This window comes from Thunnus maccoyii, chromosome 4 (genome assembly GCF_910596095.1).
Source record: "Thunnus maccoyii chromosome 4, fThuMac1.1, whole genome shotgun sequence".
In the NCBI taxonomy this organism is placed as follows: domain Eukaryota; kingdom Metazoa; phylum Chordata; class Actinopteri; order Scombriformes; family Scombridae; genus Thunnus; species Thunnus maccoyii.
The window spans coordinates 26147770-26166849 of NC_056536.1; the positions used below are offsets into that span (position 1 = coordinate 26147770).

The following is a 19080-nucleotide window of genomic DNA, read 5'->3' on the forward strand; positions in this document are numbered from 1 at the left end:
AATCCAATTTTCAATGAGCACAGAGAAACTTTCCACTTTCAGCAGATGAATGTGAAAACAGCCTTCTAGTGTCAAACTCTGCACATACATCATTCTGCACAGTGAAGCTCAAACATCCAACTGTAGGAACAAGAAGAAAAACATATTTTTGAGTGGCGGGGGACTTTTCACTTAAAATGAAAAGTGAAAGAGAGTTATTATCAGCACTATGTACTTAAATTTACTTAAATTAGATTCAAGTTTGAACTTTCAATTCTTATATAATGATGAATAGTTCAATTAATAATAATGAGTCATATTTTATGTCATTTTTTGTGAGTAAAATCTGAATCTGCAACGTAACCAGTAACATTTATCTGTCAGGTCAATGTGGTGATACAATGTTTTCCTCTGAAGCAGACGTATACAGTTGCATATTTTTTTATGTGCTTTGGGGGCCTTTTGTAATTTATATGTGAGTTAGAATAGTAACATAATTCAATATTTTTTAACATCTAAACATCATAATAAATCCATAGCTTTTTGGGGCCCTTTTAGTTGGGGGCCCCAGAAAAAGCAATACCACAATTAGTTAATAAAAAGTTATCGAAACGTTCCAATTAGGGAAGGTAATTTGATGGATAAATTAAGATAATTGAAATATAAAATAAAATACAGTTATGTAAAATAGTTGCAAGTGGAGGTTGGGAGGTTTAAAGGATCAGTGTGTTGGATTTAGTTGCATCCAGTGGTGAGGTTGCGGGTTGCAACCAACTGAATACCCCTCCCCTCCCCTTCCAAGTGTGTAGGAGAACCTACGGAGGCTGTGACACTTGCGAAAAACACAAAAGGCCCTCTATAGAACCAGTGTTTGGTTTGTCCATTCTGGGCTACTGTAGAAACATGGTGGTGCGACATGGCAGCCTCCGTGGAAGGGGACCATGGATGTATAATAAGAGCTTGATAGGGCGCTGCCATTCAGCCTTGCAGCCAGTTTTTCCCAGTGGCCACTCACGGTATTGCAGCAAAAAAATCCCCCTGCGGCCCAAAACACATTTTCCCCATAGGCCAGCGTCTGTAAAACTGTTGACAGGACAACTTGAACTGCAAACAAGATCAATTATAACTCTTTATATTATGAATTTTTGATCCATGGAGGTTTTATATTTGTAAAGCTTTCCTTGAGCTGAGAAAAGCGATTTAAAAACCTGTGATGTCACCACAATGTAAAGTATATGGTCCGAGCAGGAACTCATGGGTGGGGCCAGTGGGAGAAACACTACTACACATATTCAATGGGCTTCATATCCCCGGAAGTAAACCAGGAAGCTAGAAACTTTTTTTGGCTTATGCGCCAAGCGAGCAATTCTTATTAGACTGAATGGGCGCCATTTTCAGTCCGGTATCCAGCTCTTATAATACATCCATACATAAAGGACTCATTCTAAAATAACAAAAACACAATGATTCTTATTTTTATTGAATTATACACTAATTAAAACATACTTATGAATATTATATTCCATTTCTGCCAAGTCTGTTCCACTAGATGCCACTAAATTCTACACACTGCACCTTTAAGATCTATTTCTAAAATACCCAAAAGGTTTAAGTGTATTGATTTTATTCCAACTTTAAAGAACATGACAGCCTCAGAGACACAACATGTTCATACCCAGGTGTTTTGACAGCATGGTTGACTCGCCTTGTTATTTGTAAATGTATTGTTCAATAAAGCATTTAAAAAAAAAAGAAAAGATGCCTTCCGCGCGTCCTCGCTGCTCTACTCATGGATGAATCTACCTCTACAGCCGCCGCAGGAATGGTAAAGTGACTCTCTCTTAAACAAAGTTACATATCCCGGTTGGACAAGAGCCTTTAAATCCAGGTTTATACCCAGAAAGCCTGCAGCGGAATATTATCGCTTAAAAAAAACAACAAAAAAACACATTTTGCTGCTTTTTTAGCCACCCAAGGACGGCAGCTGGCTACAGCGCGTAGGAGGAGCCTACGGCGTGTTTCCGCTAAAAACCAGGCCGAGAGAGGCAACACTGTAATCTATGCTGTCCGACTGACAATTACTCAACTGTGGCGGAACAGTTGTCAGTAATTGCGGGACACTTTAAGAGTAAAAAACTGTCTAATCACTGTGGAGCTGCGGTTGTTCACACCGGGAGTTAAACAAGAAGAAGAAGAAGAAAGAAGAAGAAGGAGTGGCAGCTGGACTGTCCGCAATGGAAGCCGAGTTTCGGGAAATCGATGAAAACGGGAGTTGGAGCGCCATTTATCAGGTAGGACCTCTCTGTAAAGCAAGGTGGTGGTGGGGGGGAAAGAGGACTGTCACTGTTAGGGCCAATTGAGAGCTGATGCACAAGAAGAAGGAGATGAAGGAGAAGAATAAGAAGGGTGCATCGTTTATGTAGTTATCAGCCTCTTTTTTAGTTGAAGTCGGTGTTCCGCTTGCTCGGACCAATCCGATGATTGATTGATGGGTCTGTCTGGGTCTATGAAGCCTGCAGCACATCCATCACATTATAGCCAGCCGCATACAAACTGTACTTTAATCATTGGTGGAAAGTAACTAAGTACATTTACTCAAGTACTGTGCTTAAGTATAAATTTGAGGTACTTTACTCGAGTATTTCCATTTTCTGCTACTTTATACTTCCACTCCACTATATTTCAGAGGGAAATATTGTACTTTCTACTCCACTACATTTGTTTGACAGCTTTAGTTACTTTTCAGATGAAGATTTGACACAATGGATAATATAACAAGCTTTTAAAATTGCTTTGAAAAAAGTTGTTTGTGATGAAACCAGTGGTTTCCAACCTATGTGGTTTTTGATGTCTTAAAACAAGCGGTGTGTAGTCAGGGTCACATTCCAGATGTCTGTTAGATGTTAACCACCACATAGTGGTTTTCCCTCTAAACTTCTCACATGCTTTCATTTCAATAGATGTTCAAATGATCCAATATTTCACCAAAAATCAAAGATTAGAGAATAAGTCCAAAAACTGAAAACAGATTTGTGTATCAGAAGTTTGTTTTTTCTTTTTTTCTCTCCCATTAATCATCTCATAACCCCTTAGCTGTGTCTGGTGACCTATTGTAGAGGCCCGACCCCTAGATTGGGAACCACTGGACTAAACTAGCTAAATGTATATAAAGTAGTTCAGCAGCTACAACAGTAACATGCTGCTTATGCACTAATAAATAACAATATATCAGTCAGAGGGACTAATCCATCATTTTAATGCTTTAACTACATTTTGCTGCTGATACTTATGTATTTTTACTTAAGTAGGATTTTACATGCAGGACTTTTACTTGTAATGGAGTATTTTGACATTGCTGTATTGGTACTTTTACTTAAGTAAAGGATCTGAGTATTTCTTCCACCACTGACTTAAAGTGTCACTTTTTGTAACATTGCAACCTTCAGTCACTCCGGATTAACTTCTTTTTTAATGATTTCTAGTACAAAACAGCCCTTAATTACAGATCAGCTTGAATCATGGGTGATATTATTATATTTTTACCATACAGACCAGTATGTGCTATATTTCATGTTATACACCCTATACACACACTACACAGACACATATGAGGAAGGCACACTCAGAGAGTTCTCATATACAGTTTACATACATGTTAAGAGAACTGGACAGATGGGGTTAAATGTAGGAAGGAACAAGATGCTCTTTCAGTATCGCTCAGACAACTTTAAAGCACATGACAGTCACAGAGACACAGCTTGCAGCGTGCATGTTACATCCGACCTTTAATGTGATGTTAATGTAAGGCTTTTTTTTTTTTTTTTTTTTTAATTCTGTTGCAGGAGATTCGTCAGCAGTCATGTGAACTCCCTTGCAAGGTTGCCAAATTACCCGAAAATAAGACTCGGAATCGTTACAGGGATGTTAGCCCATGTAAGTTGCCTGTTACTATTATTTTTTATTAGCAACTGTTTTGATAATCAGTTGATCGTTTCAGTCATTTTTCCAGCACAAATGCTATAATTTCACTGGTTCCAGCTTCTCAAATGTGACTATTTAATGCTTTAGTGTGTTATGTATGAAAAGAAACTGAAAATGTTTGGATTTTTTTTTACTTTGAATCAGATAAAACAACACTTTTGAAGATGTTAACTTAGGTTTAGGAAAGTGTGACGGGCATTTGTCCTTTTTTTGTGTGGACATTTTATACACCAAACTATTAATTGATAATGAAAATAATTGTTAGTTGCAGCTCTACTCGATACTCTGGACAGAACAGTCTTAAACGTCTTATACAGTCCTTTACCTCGATGACATTAAAATGTCCTGTAGAGGACAGTTTGGGACTCGATCTACAGTGTTTGGGTCACATGTGAGAAGCGCTGTAATCTCTTATTTATGCTCAAACATCAGCCAGTGGTGACTTATTCTTTACAGACACAGTAGCAGCAACAACAACACACTTGCTAAGCCGATCTTTCCACAGTTGAATGTCACTGCCCGCTCACTACTCACTGCTGACCTTAGGCACAAGAAATGTGGTGATCATTTGAAATGACACGATGTTAGTATTACGCAATAGGCAGAGCATTGCGTCATCTGGGACAGACCTGCGTAATATAACACGTAACTTTCAATTTTGAATCTGTGATCTTGTTTCCAGAGAACTGATTTTATGAGTTTCTTTATTGAGGGTGTTGGCACGGTGACAGTAAATGAATGCACAAGGTTTTTAGATAACCTATCGGAAACACATTTTAAAACCCATTTTTACAAGCTGCTCTTGTGCTTTTTAATGTATTTTACATTCTTTTATGAATTTCTTGTGCATTTAATTAGTTCACCTTGTGTCTCTTTCTTTAAAGCACTTTGTAAACTGTTAAAGAAAAGCAATATGTAGATACGTTTTAATTATTACAATAAATCTTTATGTCAGTGTTATGCAGTCATCTTCTCGGACACGCTGCACTGAAATACAGTGAAACCAAAGAATAACTGTGAGGTGAACACTATAATTCAGTGTCTCAGACAAATTATCATTTTATAAAATGTTTTTCCGTTATGTCACAGTTTTACAACTGAACTATGTGGTTTCCTCTTTTTCACAACGAATAAGCAAATGCAAATGGTGCAAACCAAGCTGCAAATAGTTACTGTATATGCTATCAAGTGTGTGTTTCTTATTCACTTTTAACAAGATGTGAAAATCAGTAACCTGAAACTTGTTTATGCTGTTTACTTTTTAACTGAAATGTTCTTTTTTTTCTGGATATCAAGAGAGGTTGACGTGATCCATTTTAGTGTTAAAGCCAAAAGATGACACCTGTGTTTTTGTTTAAAGTATGTATCATATGTTCCCAGCAGCTGTGTTAGTCTGGGACCTATTGTCCCTTGGGGTCATGAGATTAAAAACACTTTTTTTTTTTTTTTTTTCCTTCTCCTCAGTTGACCACAGCAGAATATGTCTGCAGCTGAGTGTGAATGACTACATTAATGCCAGCCTAATAACAGTAGAGGAGGCACAGAGGAACTATATCCTTACTCAGGTAAGCATGGAGGCCAAGGTGCACTGCACTCTTCTGCAAATGCAGCATTTCCTTGGTTCTAGTAGAACAAAAAAAACCCACTCAGTTACACAAAATTTATACCTATACTTGTTTGATATTGGACTATTTAAAGTTCCCCTCCAGGCATGTTTGAAGACTTGTTTGAAAAAAAATACTGTACCGCTGAAAAAAAGTTCAAAAACCTCCTTAAAAGTCCTTATCAAATTAAATCTCCTTCTTCTCCCTTATTGAAGTCTCTTAATAAGCAAATATTTTTCATTTTTATAGTTTAACTGCTGGACACTTCACTGTTAAGCCCATTCACACTATATGTGTGCCGGAGGTTTAAGTCTCCAGATTACACTTGGAGAAAGTTGCCAATTGGACCACGATTGGCTCCAAAATAGTTTTGATATCACAAATCATTCTTGTAGGTACATGTCGTAAACTGAGATTTAAGATGAGCACAGAGAAACTTTCCAATTTCAGTAGAAGAATGTAAAAACAACCTTGTAGAGTCAAACTCTGCACATGCCGCATTCTGCACAAGTGAAGCTCAAACATCCAACAAGAAATAACAAGAAGTAAAAATACAGTTGTGATTGAAGGGGGATTTTAAGTTTATGTTTGTGTTTTGAACAACAGAGATTTAAAATACAAGGATTGTGTCATCAGTGAGGGTGTAGTTCACCCAAGAAGGGGATGCCCAGTGAAATCAGAGGTCTTTGAACCAAAAAAAAAGCTATTTCCTGTATTTAAATAACTTTTTATTTTAATCTAGAAAATAACATATTATGATTGATTGTTGTACTTTTCATAATAACGTAATGTGCAATTCTAGCTTCTTTCTAGGAGGATATTAAATAGAGATTCAATTAATTGTTTTAACAAATAAAACATGCACAAAAGGTGTCAATCTCTACTCTATGTAGCCTGAGAGGTGAAACCCAGAGTGAAAAAGGCAAAAAATAGTGCTAAGCTGCTCATAAAGCTTATTTCTGTGAGTGCAAAGTAATAATTGAAGGTGGTTCAGATGAGTGTATCGACATTTTTATGGACTCCTCTCTTCTCTCATCTGGACCTGGCAGCTAGACAATAAGAAGAATCAGTTTAGAGAGATTTTAGGGAGTAAATCAAACAGAAACTGTAGAAGTTGGGGGTACAAAAATAATATTTTGAGGGGTCATGTTTCCCCCATCTATAGTAGAAATTTGCACCCTTGGTTTAGAATTTGTTTTGGACTGTAAAAAGATGAAGAGTGAACACACACTCTCAGGTTCTTTTATAGTGTGTAGACTGAAGATTCAATCCACTCTTCTCTTTTTAAGAATAGTGTGATCGACAATATCAAATGTCTTTGCTGAGATCTTTAAATAGATCCGCTGCTCCTCAGTCATACTAAGAATAAGCTCCATTGTTCTATTTCAGGGACCCCTTCCAAATACGTGCGGTCACTTCTGGGAGATGGTATGGGAGCAGAGGACTCGCGGTGTGGTGATGCTGAACCGAGTCATAGAGAAAGGATCTGTAAGCAGTGGTTTCTGTCCTTTACAATGGAATTTGTTAATGTGTCACGGTTTCAGTTCATCTTGTACGCTGCAATAACCTCTCTGCTCTTTCTGTTTCTGTTGTACATGTATGTAACTCGCACCTACGTTTCGGTTTTAGGTTAAATGTGCCCAGTATTGGCCGCACCGAGAGGAGAAAGATGCTGTCTTTGAAGATACCAATTTCAAGCTCACCCTTGTTTCAGAAGACATCAAATCTTACTACACAGTCCGTCAACTGGAGCTGGAAAATCTGTCTGTAAGTTTTCTGTCTTTTAGAGGTTATTTTCTGTGTAAAAGTCGAATTCGGAAACACTGGAAACATCGGGACTACAGTCTTTTAATATTCAGAGCATGCGGTTCCTGGTTTCTTCTTCTGTCTTTTAACTCCTTCCTTGATGTCTGGATTTGTTTTCCCTCTCATCTTTCTGTGTAGACACAAGAGACTCGGGAGATTTTACATTTTCACTACACCACCTGGCCTGACTTTGGGGTACCAGAGTCTCCTGCCTCCTTCCTTAACTTCCTGTTCAAGGTGCGAGAGTCGGGTTGTCTCAATTCGGACCAGGGACCGGTGGTGGTGCACTGCAGCGCTGGTATCGGACGCTCTGGGACCTTTTGTCTGGTGGACACCTGCCTTTTATTGGTTTGTACAGAGCTCTGCTATTGAGAAACCATGACGTTAACAGACTTTCTCTCTTGTTCTGTTTTCATTTATCCTTATCGGACATTACCTCATGTTTATCTACAGCAAGTGCAGCAGTGGAATAACTAAATTCCTTGATCATTATTACAAGCAATGATAATAAAAGTGTCTTTACTGGTGTTGTAAGACTTTACAGCTCTCTCACAATGATATCTAAAGCTAACTTAATTACTCAATCTGTATGTTTTTGCTGTTGTATGTAGATGTCCATCCGTAAGGACCCGTCTTCAGTGCGTATTCGTGACGTTCTGCTGGAGATGCGACGCTATCGTATGGGCTTGATTCAGACAGCAGATCAACTTCGCTTCTCCTACCTTGCCGTCATTGAAGGTGCCAAGTACATCAAGGGCGATACATCTCTGCAGGCAAGTCCTCCCTGTTCAATCTGCTCTTTGTTCTTAAAGTTCAAATTTTTCTCAGTGTTATCTTCTTTTCAGATTAAGTCAAGTCAACTTTATTTTTATAGCACCGAATCACAACAGAAATTATCCCAGGGCACTTTTCACATAGAGCCGGTCAAGACCATTCTCTTAAATTCACAGTGACCCAACATTCTCCCATGAGCAAACATTTGGCAACAGCAGTTGGGGAAAAACTCCCCTTTTAACGGGAAAAAACTTAAGTGGGCTCTAGGTGGGCGGCCAGCTGTCTCGACTGGTTGGGTTGAGAGAGAAAGGACGGGAAGAGGGGAGAGAGAGAGACGCAGAGAAGCACAACAACAATAATAGAAATATGACTAATAATACTAATAGCAAGTGTAGGCGTCAAGCATTAAGACACCGCATTACACATATTGTTCCCTGTGCTTGATGAAATAACACTTATGTCACAAATATTCAAAGGGAGTTTGTTTTTTCTCTCAAGGAGTCATGGAAAGAGCTCTCAAACGAGGAGGATGATCCTCCAGAGTTCACCCCTCCACCTCCTCTTCCTCCTCCCAGAGACCCTTACAATGGCAAAGTTGAGCCATCCTTCTTTCCAGAGAATGACGAGATCATCCCACAGATGGAAATCTGGCTTGGGTAAAACTCAGATCATATTTTGAATGAATGTGTGTCTGTCTTTGTTATCATGGTTAGTTTAAATTATTAATTCATTTTAGGACAGTACTGGGTTGCACCAGTTGTTGTTAATCCATCATGTATGTGTGAAATCCTTCCTAAGTTCTTAGTAACTAATACCTAGTTTCGAATGAGTAATTTACTAAATCAGGATACAATATTAAAACTTGAGAAATGTCTGAGGTAGCAAATTCTTCAGTAATGTATAAATTAGTTGTTAGGAAACCTTTGTAATGTCGTCCAATCAAAAGCAATCAACTACTAACTTCTGATAACAGTTTTAGGAAGACAAATGTTATATTAAATACATGAAACATTTTTAAAAATGTAGGTATGACTGTTTTATTTATATAAACATACATGGAGAAATCTGTATGTTTCAGATACAGAAGTATTGATGCAGTTTTGAATGGGAAGATTGGGAAACAGCTGATTATGCTAACCTAGCTATCAGGTCATTCAGTCTAATGTTTTGTAATTTGGGGTGCATTTTTATTTTTGTGAAAGAAAATTGAAAATCTTTCAAGTTATAGCATCATTAAACAATATTTCATTAAGTGTCAGGTCAGATGTGTCGACTGTATTCCATATTGTCTTAAACGGGTTGTATATTAGTAAGCTAATGCTAGCTTTGTCAGTTGGTTCAGTTAGCCACATAGAGCAACAACTAATCTTTCACTAAGACCTAGTTTGTGTGGTGCCACCTGTTTTAATTTAGTAAGTTGTAAATCTCCACTTAGTAAACACTTGTGTTAAGGTTGAAGTTGAGCTGGTGCATGTCGATAGCCATGCTAGCGGCCCTGTACGCAGGCACAGTGATGCTTTCAGCTAAACAGTACATCAGCATGTTAACAATGAAATGCGAACATGCTGATGTTTAGCAGGTATTATGTTTACCATGTTCATTATCTTAGGTTAGAATTAAAGCATGCTAACATTTGCGAATTAGCACTAAACACAAAGTAAAGTTGAGACTGTTGGGAATGTCATTAGTTTTGCCAGGAAGTAAAGTATTGGACAAATTGTAATTTTAAGTTGATGATGACACTACATGAAAAGTCAGATTATCACCAATTCATCCTGAGGGGGAAATTAATGTGCACCAACTTGCAAACAACTCATCCAATAGTTTGTAAATTAGAGAAATTTCACTTAAAATAAATGTCAATCCTCTTGGTGGCGCTAGAGGAATAGTCATAGGATAACTAGAATCAGTATGTTCATCCTTCAGGGAACATTAATGTCTGTACAATTTTTCATGGCGATCCATCCAATAGATGTTGAGATATTTTCATCTCTTTCTTCAATCAGGTCCTATCAAGAGTCTGAGCTGCGAAAGAGAACCATTGCTGCCCCACAGCCTCCTCCTGACGGTGCTGATCAGCTCGATGGTCACATGGGAATACAAGCTCATACCTCCAAAGCTCCAACCAAATCCCAGCAGCAGCACGAGACCGAGGAGCACGAGTCGCCCGAGTTGCCCGAGGCAGCGGAGCAGCCAAAGGAAAGCTCTCCTGTGCCGGGGACCTGGTCCCCTCTACTAGCCAACGTGTGCCTGTGCACGGCACTGGCTCTCAGTGCTTACGCCTGCTATCGAGCCTATTTCCACTGATGTCTGTCTTTCCTCCTCCTTTTTTGTTCCTCCCTTTCTCTCCACTGTTGTTGCAAAGTGGACTAGGCTGGCCAATCAGCCTGCTTTGACTCTGGGTTTACTCTGCGAGTGAGTGGATTATTTGGACTTCAGCAGATTCAGGTTCACTCGTTTAATTTTACAAATGCAGTGCAAAGGTTTGGCTGGTTGGAAATAACAGGTTGCCAATCCTTATTACCCACCCAAACGTTCTTTCAATATGTCATTGTGGATGCTCAGGGCCTCAGTTTTTCAGGTGTCACATCCCAAATATATGTGCCGACTTAAACACAGACTGAATATGTATCTCAGTCTGTAGAGGAAAAGGGTTTGTTTCAGCTCCCTTGTTCTGTGAACCAGGATGAATGGCCTGTCAGCCCATTTTACATGCATCTCCTCTCTTATTTACCAAATGACACTTGTGTGTGTTCTTCCATTTCATCCTTTACTAATGTGTCCGCTCAGATTTCACCATATCTTTCTTTTGCTTACAGAAATGGATCAGAAATCATAGAGCCAGATCTTTGACCAGCCTGTCTGAAAATATGCCAGTAAGAGGGAGAGTAATTACATATATCTGTTCTCCTGTTATGGGTCAATATTAAAACCCAACATTAAGGTGAAGTGTGTGAAAGTAAGAGGGATGCAACCCTGTGCCCACTAGATAAGAGATGCATGCTGGGGTTATCTGTCCTCACTCTGCAGGAGGCATGCTGGTTGCGTACATACAATATGTGTGTTATTGTGTGTGTGTGTGTGTGTGTGTGTGTGTGTGTATGTATGTACATTTGTGCAAGTGGTAGTTATTGGAGCTTTCTACTGATGCTTGAGTTAAATCTACTCAGTGAGAAATATTAATATAACATTTACAGTATGTCAAATGTGAGATGTAGACTGGGTTACCTCCTGGTAACCGATTCCCCCCTGTGATTTATCTACCTGGTAGCTTGACAGTGACACAAAAAAGCATATTTAAAGACAAAATATTGCAGGGACAGGATGAGACGTCCCATTTGTCTGGCATTTTTTGAATTGGCGTTGGCAAGATCTTGAAATCTTAAGACTGAAAACATTGTAAGTAGGGCTGCAAGTAACGATTATTTTCTTAACTTTTGTCTATAAAATGTCAAAGTAGTGAAAAATGCCTGTTTTCATTTCTTAGAGACGTCTTTGAATGTCATGTTTTTGTCCGATCAACAGTTTAAAAATCCAAAGATATTCACTTTACTATCATTTTTGACACACAAAAAAAAGCTGAAAAATCCTCACATTTGAGAAGCTGCAACCATCTGATGTTTGGCATGTTTCCTTTAAAGAATGACTAAAACAGTTATCAAAGTTGCTGATCAATTTTCCGTTGGCTAATTGTTGCATCGTCACTGTTTGGGGGGGAGCAACTTTTCAGTTACAGTGGATGAAATTATTAGGAAGCTTTTTCATGCCAAGAGAATGTGTATTCCTGTTTATAACCCGAGTGCAGCTGTAAAGTAGTTTTGTGAATGTGTGTTCAGTCAGTGGAGCCCACGAGAAACGCCAGCTTCATGAACGGAGACACGAAGTAGCTAACACCCCAACTCTTTTTGCCAGCAATACAAATACTTCATAGCGTGTCACCCTTTTACGTTATGAAACTCTCAAGTTTGAAACGGTGAACCAGGGATTTTTTGAACAAACCAAAAACCAAACACCAGCACAGGGATGAAAACAATACACTGTAGTGATGATCTGTTGTATCATGGCGTGGCTCTGAGCTGGCGATATTGTTTTTGTATGATTATGTTGAACTTTTTTTTAGCATGCTGCATTTGTGAATCAAAAGGTTTGTCCTAAGAAGAGATTAGTTAAGCTGCTAGCATTCGGTTTACCTTTGTGACTCAACAAAGTTCAGTACTTGAGTCCGACAGCTGTACCTTTCTTTAGAATGTATGAATGTCCTATACACGGACACACCCTTATTAGATATATATATTTTTTTCAAATCAGGTTTCAGTGTGCTGAGTTTTTTTTTGTTGTTGTTGTTTTGCTTTAGCAAGGGATTAAATCTCAGCACCTGTGCAGCCATTGCACCAGGTTTTCTGTTTTTCTATACTTATGCTGAGCTCGAAAACATGTATTTTTTTATTTACGTTTGTTGTTTTCCTTTTTAAATAAAAAGTCTACTGCCGATTTGTTCTGGTTTTTAGAATTGATTTACATTCTCAGTCTTACTCCTGAACAATGACTGGTAATAAATCGTCACACATCACTGTGTTTTCATGTCATTGTTAGGTCAATATTATAAATGAAACAGGCTGTTGTGTCTGAATGCAGAACAACTAACATTCAGCATAGTGAAAAATCAGTACAAGAAAGACAGAAACGCACTTCTCGTTGCCTCCATTTACACACTGCTTAGTACAGTAGAGTAAAATTAGTCACCTTTTTATAAATAGTTTACCACCAAGCCACTAATCAGCTGCATGAATTTCACAGGTTTTTTTTTCTGTGACTGAATGAGATGTTGACATTTGAACATTTTGCACAATCAGGGAATTTTAAAAGCAGAAGGTTTAATGTTAAACTTCTCAAAGTAGCTTTTGCACGTATATTGTTCTGTCATTACATGTATGAGTTGGTAGATGAACAGGTTTCTTGTAATTAAAGATATTTTAATGAACGGGTCAATAAAATTAATGAAACTGCTTTATAGCCAGAAACTGCATGCATCAAAAACATTGACCTAAGCTGTTGCAGCCCTTGTTTAATAATGTCTGTAGACAAGGCAGGTTAATTTGTGTTGCATGAACAATGCAAAGTGCTTCACATGAGGTGAAGAAATGCATTTAAGAGCCATGCTAGCAGCAGTGGTTTTTAAAGCTAAATGCTCACATCAGCATGCTAACATGCTCACAATGACAAACCTAGCATGTTGATATTTAGCATAATGTTCTTAGTTAAGTGTGTTAGCATGCTAACATTAGCTAATTAGCACTAAACACAAAGAACAGCTGAAGCTGATGGGCATTTCATTTTTGCAAGTATTTGGTCATAAACCAAACTTTTAAATAAAATAAAAAAATAAAAAATTTTGACCTGATGTGGTGAAAGGTCAGGCGATCTGAGTTTTTACAATCCTGCTCTGGGGACATGAAGGTTTGTACCAAAACTTATGGTACCAGAATCAAAAATGTGCACCAAAGCAGGAAGTCACCAAAGTCAATGATTCATTGTCTGAGAACCGTGATTGTCTGTACAACGTTACGTGCCAAGCCATCAAATTGATGTAGATATATTTATGGATAAGTGAAAAGTTTGCTGGTATTTCAGAGCAGTGGTTCTAAAACTTTTTCATGTAAACGACCACTAAACTGACACAAATTCGACCACAGACTCATATTTGATAGGATTTTGTACCAGGGTTCCCCATCTGATAAGATTTTTGCTTTTAGATGTTTTATTACAAAAAGTGGATGAAACCCATGACCAAAATATTCATACATTTTGTCATTGTGTTACTTATGGAGGAATTATAGTAAAAATAAATTATTCCCCTTTTTGCTGGGGTCCCTCTGGGACCCCTTCAAGGAACCCTGGGGGTACCTGGACCCCACTTTGAGAACCACTGCTCTAAAGGAGATGTCAAAGAATCTATTTTGGGTTGCCCTCTATTTATATTCTGTAGTGTAGTGTCTGGCTCCCTCTACAGCCTTCTGGGAGAACTCCTTTGTAGACAGGAAGTAGGAAAATAAATCATATGTGGGCCAAAGGAGGTTAAATTTCAGCCCAATCAGAGCACAGGAAGTTTATCTGCTGCCATCCAGTTGTTGTGCCATAGAGAAGCATTGCCTGTAAGTTGGAATCTATTAATAAGCAGTTGGACAATTAATGAAACTTTCGTTAAAGTTGTATTATAAAAGTAACGTTTGAAATATTGTTTCTATGCTAGAATTTAACTCTGCCATGTTGTTTCTTTAATGATTAGCTGTTGATATTTAGCATTTAGCCTTCATCCTCTCTAGTGCAGTGTTTACGTAGCTGTTTAGTTAGTATTCATTTGGTTTTGAGCCTTTTATTCATTATTATTACATAAGATTTGGTGGAGCTGACCATGCTTGTGCACTTAGATACTTACCTCTGTATAGCAATACGTACAGTAATTATGCTGTATTCTGTCCTTTCAATTTCACTCCGTTTCCACATCTTCATGCACCTTGAGTCTGCAATGAATATTTGGAGCTTGAAGGCTACATCCTGACTCTTGTGTCTTTTGTGAATGGACTTTGGTTATTTGTCTACTTGTGGTTGCTACACCTTAAAAAGGGCAGTGCAGGATCAACTAACTTATTAGATTTTATCATACAGGGAACTTGAACGTGTGCACCAAATTTCATGGCGATCCATCTGATAGGCGTCCAGATATTTCACTCTAAACCACAAACGTCAAGCTCAAGGTGGAGCAAGAGGAAAAGTCAGGGAATCACCAAAGTCATCAGGATTCATCCTCAGGGACCATGAATGTCTGTGGCAAATTTCACAGCAATCCAACCAATAGTTATATTAGATATTTCAGTCTGGATCAAAGTGGTGGACCGACTGGCAGTGGCATCCCTAGAGCCACGCAGCTAGTATGGCTACAAACACAATAAAAAGGAAAATGACATCAATTGAAAGATAATATGGACATAAAACAAGAGACCAGAAATACAGTTACAGTGCAGTTAAGAAGGTTCAAATTCAATAAAGAGAAAAGAAAGTGCAGGAGAGAAATCAATCAAAGTCACAGGAGAACAGCAGTTTTTAAATGCAGATTTGAAAAGGGATAAAGTTGGGGAACATTTAAGATCATCAGGAAGTTGTTTATATTTGCGTGCAGCAGTGCAGCTAAAAGGAGCTTCACCCCTTGTTTCAGACTGGAGGCCTTAACAGCTGGCCGCTTCCTAAAAGACCTACAAAGTTTATATACTTCAAGTTGTCTTAGAACAAAATATCTCCAATTATCTCAGGAAATCTTCCAGTTAGACTGTGTCTGTTGGCGTCTTATCATGCGCTGTATGTTGTTGCAGGAAATATATTCAACATTATGAGTACTGATGATTCTCTGTTTTTTGAGGAAGGCTAAAGTGAAGTGTTTTAAACGCACCACAAGGTGGCTCTGTGAGACTGTAAAACTCGTCGGTTCCTGGCTGTTTCTTTCAGTGACTACAGAGTCTTGGCTTTTTCTTGCAGCCCACTCTGTCCTGTTTTTGGTATTGAACCTGGATTTGCTCATCAATTATCTTTTATTTATAGTGAACTGGAGTCAGGAATATTCCTCTACTGGCAGAACACACTGCTTTTAGTTTTTAAGTGAAAATTGATGCTGTATGCTACAAATATCAGTCTCATTTGTTTGCTTCTGTCTATAAGAAAAAGTATTTATCATGAAAATGTTGTTTACCTTCTAAAACTGGACTTTAAATTCTAATATTGGTTCTGGCCACTCTTGCCACAGGAATTAAGGATATAAAATGAGTTTGTTTCTCAACAGTTTGCTGTCTAAACACACCCAGTTCCTTTTGAAACACCCAAATTTGTTGGTGTCCAAACTGCCCACTAAACAAGGGCTGAGAATGAGTTGAGGTTCATTTTAGTGTAACGGCCACAACAGTGATACAGAGTGTACACTGAGAAAAGAAGAACATAAGAGACATATGCATTGCTTGAGTAAACTTCACCACACTGGTGGAGTGCAGATGATTTGGCAACTTGGCTAGAACTTCCTGTTTTGGAAATAAGAGGCAGGCACTGTGCTGTACAGGAATGTGACTTAAACAGAGTGAGTAATAGCACTCCCAACCACTGCTGACGTCAAGCAAGCCAACAAGATTGAACACGCACTCATCTGCAGTAGGAAAACTACAATCAAGGTGTGACCAAGGACCGGAAGTCATCTTAAAGTCACAGATGTTCTTTTGAAACTAGAGTCTGTCTGATCTGACAGTTGTCATGACTCATGCTCTTTGAGGTGAAGAGTATAATTGTTTTGGTGGTATACGAATAATTAATAAGGTAAATGTCAATGTCAGTCTGTTATCTATCTATGTCATCTACCAGGCCTGCACCTTTTAATGGTTTTGATATGGGTAATCAGAATATGACATTAAACTTTTCATACGTCAAAGGTGCATTATGTGTTAACTCACAGTGCTCCCTTACTCAGCCTAATTGTGAACAATGCTGACTCCACAGTCACAATCGACCAAAAAGGATATCTGCCCTGCCCTGCTGACTCTTCCAGCATGTGTCCCCAGTTTAGTTATTAACCTGGAACTTCCCAATAGCTGGCCAGCTGTGAGGGTGGGTGGGACGATCTTTGACTGTAAGTCTCTTTTGTAGCCTGCAGATCATTTTCACAGGGAGCCGAACAGGGATCAGGAAATTCCTGAACGCGAGGGGAGTCAGGCCTTTCCAAGTGTGACTCTGCAAAGTCTGAGTCACAACACACGCACACACACAGACACACAGACACACACAGACACACCAGAGTTGTACAATGGAGGCTGGAAACAAGGAAGTGTGAGTGCACCGTCAGGTGTACCATGTCTCTTCTTGCCCTTATCATTTCAAAACTTTACAAAGCCGAGGGAGTGAATAAGACTTAGCTTTCAGTATCGACCTGTGTTCATCCAGTATCCTCAAGAAATGCACTCAAGTACAACTTTGAGGTTCTTGTACTTGAGTATTTCCATTTTATGCTACTTTATACTTCTACTTCACTACGTTTCAGAGACTAAATTTATACTTTTTACTCCATTACATTTATCTGACTGTTATAGATTCATGTTTTGCATGAAAAACAAATAAATACAATGCATTGTTAACCCTTACATGTCCCCTCACAGTATCCCCTTATAATTAATCTCTATACCAAATTTCTGAACTACAAATCTGTTTTCCCATTCATAATGAGTCATTAATAAATGAGTGATTAATCTTTAATTAAGCTTTCAGAGAGCAGAGAGAGTGTCTTTAGTTGTTTATGGAGGAAAAAACATTGAGTCACACTATATTATGGCCCTGTGTTACATGAAACAGGAGAACAAAGCAGCCATCATGATTTAAAAATAATATATATGTATGTATGGGACATATTTAAGCTGGAACACTATATTCTGGGTGCACAAAAATAAAAAGAGTTGACATATTTCTATTTTTGTATATTCTGGGTCACTTAAGGAAGAGTCATAAAATTGCAGAACTGTGTTTAGATGGTGTTTAGATTGTTTTAATTGCTCTCAAATATAAAAATAGGTCAAACCTGATCTGAACAGTAAGGGTTAAAGGAATAGTTTAATGTTTTGCGAACAACTTCACTTTCTTGCCAAGATTTAGACGAGAAGATTGATACCACTCTCCTTCTTGTTCGGTAAATATGAAGCAACCACCACCAGCTGGTTAGCAACGCTGTTTTAACTCAAAGGTTTTGTACGGATTAAAACAAAAATAGATATAACATGTTTATTAGTGAGCTTTAGGATTTAGTTAAGTTTGGCTAGCTGTTTCTCCCTGTGACCAGTCTTTGTGCTAAACCGAACAAACAAGTTGCTGGCTGCAGCTTCATTTCTAAAAGAGAGACATAAAGGTGATTCCCAAACTTTTTGGTTTGTGACCCTTCACAAAAAGAATGTGTCTATTTTGAGGCATCTTGTCAGCAGTTGTAAGCAGATTTCCCTGCAACATACTACATGTTTCAAGGCCCAAATATCTAAAACTATCATTCAATATTTCTTTTTTTTAAAAAAAAGCAAAGATTAGAGAAAAGTCCAGAAGATGACTACTCATTTGTGTACTACTCCATTAATCATTTCCTACTTTTATCTAGTTGACCCTTTGGAGGGGGGGCTGACCCCTTGGTTGGAAAACACTGGACTTAACTATAAAGTAGATTAAATGAGCTCCACTTCAACCAACTACAACAGTAAAATGTCGCTTACATGTTAATGCACCAGTATAAGCAAAAAATACTTCTGTACGTCCACTTGAGTAAAGTTTTGAATGCAGGACTTGCAGTTGAATATTTCTACATTGTTGTATTAGTACTTCTATTTATGTAAAGGATCTAAGTGCTTTTCTTTTTAACCTCAACACAGAATAGTGGGTCTTTACTCCTAACCAAACACTATGATTGTTTTTTAGTCAAATGGAAAAGCACCGTGTTGTTGTTTTCATTAGACTGCAGTCACTCAGTCAGAAGCTGATCTCTCTGGCTACGTCTGTTGAGACATTCACCCGTGAGCAGTTCCTGTTCCTGTTCCTGTCCCCCCTGGCTGCTACTGCTGTGGACCAACCGTCAGACACACACATCACTGTGACATATAGTGTTTCGAATGTCATAGGCTAAGTTCATGCATGTAGGTCATAGCGTAAATACTGAGAGGTTGAAGCTGGTGCTTCCCCTTGGGGTGCTTTGTGCTCCCGCATCCGCTCTCTCTGAACGCACTGAAGTAGTGATGACGTCGACATATGGTCCGCATGTAAACAAAGCCTGCTGACCCGCCTGCCTCACCACAGATGTCACCGCTGTATTCTTTTGGGGTTTTTGTTGATGTTTATATCACAGCAACTGTGGAAACAGACTACTGAGAATTTGATC

At 38.5% G+C, this 19080-nt stretch overlaps 2 protein-coding genes across 6 annotated transcripts in view; one reads left to right on the plus strand and one right to left on the minus strand.

Moving 5' to 3' along the window:
• LOC121895163 (kelch-like protein 12) overlaps window positions 1–19080 on the minus strand; it is a 125052-nt gene that overhangs the window by 8820 nt on the left and 97152 nt on the right. For 4 of the 5 annotated variants that reach the window (XM_042408066.1, XM_042408063.1, XM_042408064.1 and 1 more), the window contains one exon: window positions 16752–16916. The exons of the other annotated variant lie outside the window; for it this stretch is intronic. In XM_042408066.1, the coding sequence (XP_042264000.1) occupies window positions 16752–16916 (165 nt within the window). The remainder of the gene's footprint in view (window positions 1–16751; window positions 16917–19080) is intronic. 5 annotated transcript variants of the gene reach the window in all.
• On the plus strand, window positions 1727–12714 carry ptpn1 (protein tyrosine phosphatase non-receptor type 1). The gene is made up of 9 exons (XM_042408077.1): window positions 1727–2270; window positions 3822–3912; window positions 5425–5525; window positions 6954–7052; window positions 7194–7331; window positions 7509–7718; window positions 7982–8143; window positions 8643–8800; window positions 10151–12714. The coding sequence occupies exons 1-9, from the start codon at window positions 2214–2216 to the stop codon at window positions 10449–10451; spliced, it is 1317 nt and encodes a 438-aa protein (XP_042264011.1). The 5' UTR covers window positions 1727–2213; the 3' UTR covers window positions 10452–12714.